Raw genomic sequence first — 4,073 nt, forward strand, 5'->3', positions numbered from 1 at the left:
TAGTCAGTACAAAGAAAGATATCAAAGGTCTGGAGAGCATCCGCTCTGGTGACAAACAGGTATCATTGCTGCTGTTTTTAAATGATGTCATCTTCAGCCTCCAGTGGCTTCCATGTTCGATAAGCCTGACAGTAAAAGGTGTGATAACTGATCGTTCTTGGTTGGGTTTTTGAACAGCATTGGCCACAGTCTCTCAGTATTTGGTACAGTTACTCAATAACTGATTTAATGATTGATTTCCTGTTAAAATAACAGTAATTTTATCTTGATTAATCTGATGAATTACTTGGCAAATCCTCTCATTTAATGCCCAACAGAAGGCTTAATTTGTTTCTTTTCTTAGACTCTTTCTGTACAGTAACAAAGTCATATCCCATTTGAAGCCTCTATTCTCAAGGTCAAGAATAAACATCCACTCTCACTACTTAAATGGATCATACCTGGAGTAGCATTGCTTCAGAGGTTAGAGAGTTAAGGCTGTGATCAGGCGAACGGTTGGCTTAAACTAAGAGGTCACAGAGAAAGTAAAGTGCAGATGTCTTCTTTGTCAGCAGCTGTGAAGGTGTGTCTGATGAAGCTGTGGAATCACCCCACTGGACTACAGATGTCCTGGGCACCTCCCCAGTATGGATGTGTGTCACTGTGAATGTGACTGAACAAGCTGTCCGGACTCACAAGGAAGTGCCTCTACTTTATAAATAATCTATATCTGAGACCTATAACTGTGAAAAGAATTCACTTACCCACCTTTATGACAGGCAGGTAGAAACTAATGCTCTGCGTACAAACATCAAGGTGTTTAATACTCCGGGATTACCTATTTCATTGCAAATCCTCAAATACCTCTTTTAAATATAATAAACGAGTAATGCTCACAGTCTAAATGAAATACCACAGCTGAGGTTCTCTGTATGTACGCGCGTGTCTCTGAGGCAGCTTTGGGGACTTGCGTGTTATTACTCATCATGTCTTCCCCTAAAAATTTCTAAGAAAACAGTTCAGCAGCGGGCCTCGCTATATACCAGCTATGAGTGCCTGTAGTGTGTGGTCTGCTGCTGTTACCGGCTCCGGTGCATTCCTGACTGCCTCGGATCAATTATCAATTAGACGCGATATCACAGCATTTACATAACACTGCCGGGAAGGATGCGAGCGTATCCGTGGATGCACTTTGCCCTGTTCCGAGCACCTACTGCGATGTAAGCGACACCTTCACATGACAGTTGTCGATCACTTTAAATCCCCCCCCGTTTGCTCCCTCTGGTTATGACCTGCCTTTAGCACTCGGATCCCCGTCGCAGCGTGAGCTCCGGGACCACTGCGGCTGCCGCGACCCGCAGTCTGATTCAGCCCCGCCTGGTGGACCACCGTGTCCGGCTGCCTGTCTATGCAAGCCCCGTTATCTCCGACATCACCTCCTCTCTTGATGCCCGTTCGGACGTTGGTCGCAGCGACCTCCGCGTTATTGTCCTCGTCCTCCATCGCCATGTGTGATCCCTTTTAACGGCGGCAAAAAGCAAGCGATGTCCCGGCGCGCGACTTGTAAATTCCCACGGAGAGGTGAAAATTCATCCTGTGTCGGTGCAGCGACGCCATATCCCGACTCATCTGACTGCTGTCAGATAGGCCCCGGAGAGCTGATCAATAAACATGACATGGGCGGGCTCAGGGTATTTATTATTCAGCAGCCAATGGGCCTTTCTGAAGCGGGATGCTTCATAATAATGATGAGGCAAGTTTTCCCACTTGATGCAGTCGCAAAAACACGAGAGGTGTTTGCAGGGCGTGTCATTAAGCGTTAACCCTCTGCTGCACCTATTCAATGAGAGGGGAGAAAGAAAGGCTCATTTTGCATTAGTCTGTGGATAAAACTTTCTTTTATCATTAAGTAAATAGGAAGAAAATGTTTAAAAATGCATTTATCTGCTGGGTGTGTCAGACATGTGTTCATGTTTTGTAGTGTCTCGTGATGGGTTTACAGTCTGTGTTTAAAAGCAGTTGTTCTAAGCTGTATGGGGCGCCCCATATAAGCTGTGTCACAAACATTACGGTTTTTGCGCATGACTTTGGGTGTGACCGGCCTGTCGCTCTGAATTGGGTAAGTGGAAAAGGTTGATTTGATGGATGGGTGGATTCAGGGTGAACCTTGTCACACATAGCTATTGAGGTTCCCTGAATAGGGACAGCAGTTTACATTGGAATGTTTGCTGTCCTGTGAATATCTAAGAACACCCCATGATTCAGTAGCTTGTTAAACCACCTTTAGAAGCAATAACTGAAATAATGGTTTTCTTTGTGACTCTGCGTGTGTTACATGGTTGTGAAGTAATTTTTGCCGGCTCTTCTTTTCATTGTTGCTTAATTTCATTGAGGTTTGCTGGCATTCATTTTTGCAAAGCTCTCTTAAGCTCCAGTCACCGCATTTTAATCTGATTGAGGTCTGAACTTTACTGGGTCATTGCAACACCTTGATTCTTTTCTTTTTCAGCCAGTCTGCTGTACATTCACTGCTGTGCTCGCCATGTTGCATGACCCAGTTTGGGCAGAGCTTTGGCTGTCAGACGGATAGCCTTGTATTTGACTCTGGAATACTGTGGCATTGAGAGGAATTGGCTAAATCTCTGTCTGCAGGTTGCCCGGGTCTTGCAGCTACAGAACATGCCCAGATCATCATCCCTCCACCACCGTGCTTGATATTTGATGAGAGATGTTTGTGCTGATATGTTGCATCTGTTTTCCACCAAACACTGCACTGTGCATTATAACCACACACCTTTGTTCAGATGCAACTTTGCAAATCTAAAGTGTGCTGTCATGCCCTCCTTAAAGAGAAGAGGCTTTCTCCTAGCAACCCTTCCAAACAAGCCTTATTACTTATTGGCTTTTTTTTCTAATAGTACTGTCATGAACTTCATCATTTATCATGCTGACTGAGGCAGGTAGAGTCTGAGATGCTGGTCTTGTGTTGCTTTTACAATTTTCCTGAGCATCACAGAGTCTGACTTTCGAGTGAATTTGAAGGGATAGACATTCCTGGCAAGACTGTAGCATCGTTACACACCTGAATGTTGCAGATCACACTGATCAAATGCTAGCAGCACCTGCCTGCCACTTACTCTTAATTCCTATGGAAGGAGTAACTGTGCATTTAGATTTTCATTAGGCAGCCTGGAGTCCTGTGAAAACCCTTTCACACGACTAAATCTTGAGTGAAAAGTACCCAGGCAACAAGGAGAAAATTTCTGAAAACAGGAAACAAAAAAACGAAAAAGACGTGGCTTCTCTTCAGACACATTTTTAATATTTTTTGCAGTTCAAGTCATTTCTAAAGCAAATAATCTGATCTTCTTGGCTTACTATATGAACCTAAGAAATGATGATAGATAAGTGACTCCCATACCTTTTTAGATTGCTTTGACACCTTTATGATCATTTCACTTGGTCGCAATCCTTTAGAAACTGTGCAGTAGAGGCTTAATTTTGGCCAGAGAGCCAAGTAAGCAATTTACTCAAGGGGCCACAAATCCAAGTGTTATATGCTGACTAATCTATAATTTCAATTCTGAATGCCTTACAATTTTCTTTTCATTTTGTAGAACTCCCTCACAATAAGGCACAACACATGCCTTTTGGCTCTTTCTTAATTCTCCCCTCTATATCATAAAGGTCAGTTTAATTTTAACCCACGTCCAGTCATGGTTTTTAAATGCTGATTAAAAACAGATACATAGCACTCACACATCCACTCATACTTGGAGTCGACATTAACAGCACGAAACATTTTAAAAAATCTAGGTGTTTATAATAGCAATAAACTCATTTCTATTTATATCTAATTCTTATCCCAGTTTTCAACATTTGATAAACAGGACATAAAACAATTAGAAATGATCCATCCTTGGTATAAATATTAACAAATGAATAAATTGAGCCCAGCATTTCTTTTCGGTAGACGACTCTTATACACAAGACCCCAAAGCATGAAAGAAAACTACCGTAGCTCATGTAGATTTTTATTTGACTTTTTATTCGCTTGATCATTTTCTCCAACCCAAAGACAAGAATACACAGCA

The 4,073-nt window shown here is 42.5% G+C and overlaps 1 protein-coding gene across 4 annotated transcripts in view; it reads right to left on the minus strand.

Annotated features, from left to right (window-relative positions):
• Window positions 1-1,719, minus strand: part of phlpp2 (PH domain and leucine rich repeat protein phosphatase 2) — a 39,549-nt gene extending 37,830 nt beyond the window's left edge. For 2 of the 4 annotated variants that reach the window (XM_025906389.1, XM_003442359.5), the window contains exon 1: window positions 1,276-1,718. In XM_025906389.1, coding sequence (XP_025762174.1) covers window positions 1,276-1,488 — 213 coding nt within the window. In that variant the 5' untranslated portion in view covers window positions 1,489-1,718. Of the gene's footprint in view, window positions 1-440; window positions 624-1,275 lie in introns of those variants that run through there. The other 2 variants (XM_013269714.3, XM_025906392.1) reach the window with 2 other exon arrangements.
• Window positions 1,720-4,073: the final 2,354 nt, after the last annotated feature.

This window comes from Oreochromis niloticus, linkage group LG1 (assembly GCF_001858045.2).
Source record: "Oreochromis niloticus isolate F11D_XX linkage group LG1, O_niloticus_UMD_NMBU, whole genome shotgun sequence".
NCBI lineage: Eukaryota > Metazoa > Chordata > Actinopteri > Cichliformes > Cichlidae > Oreochromis > Oreochromis niloticus.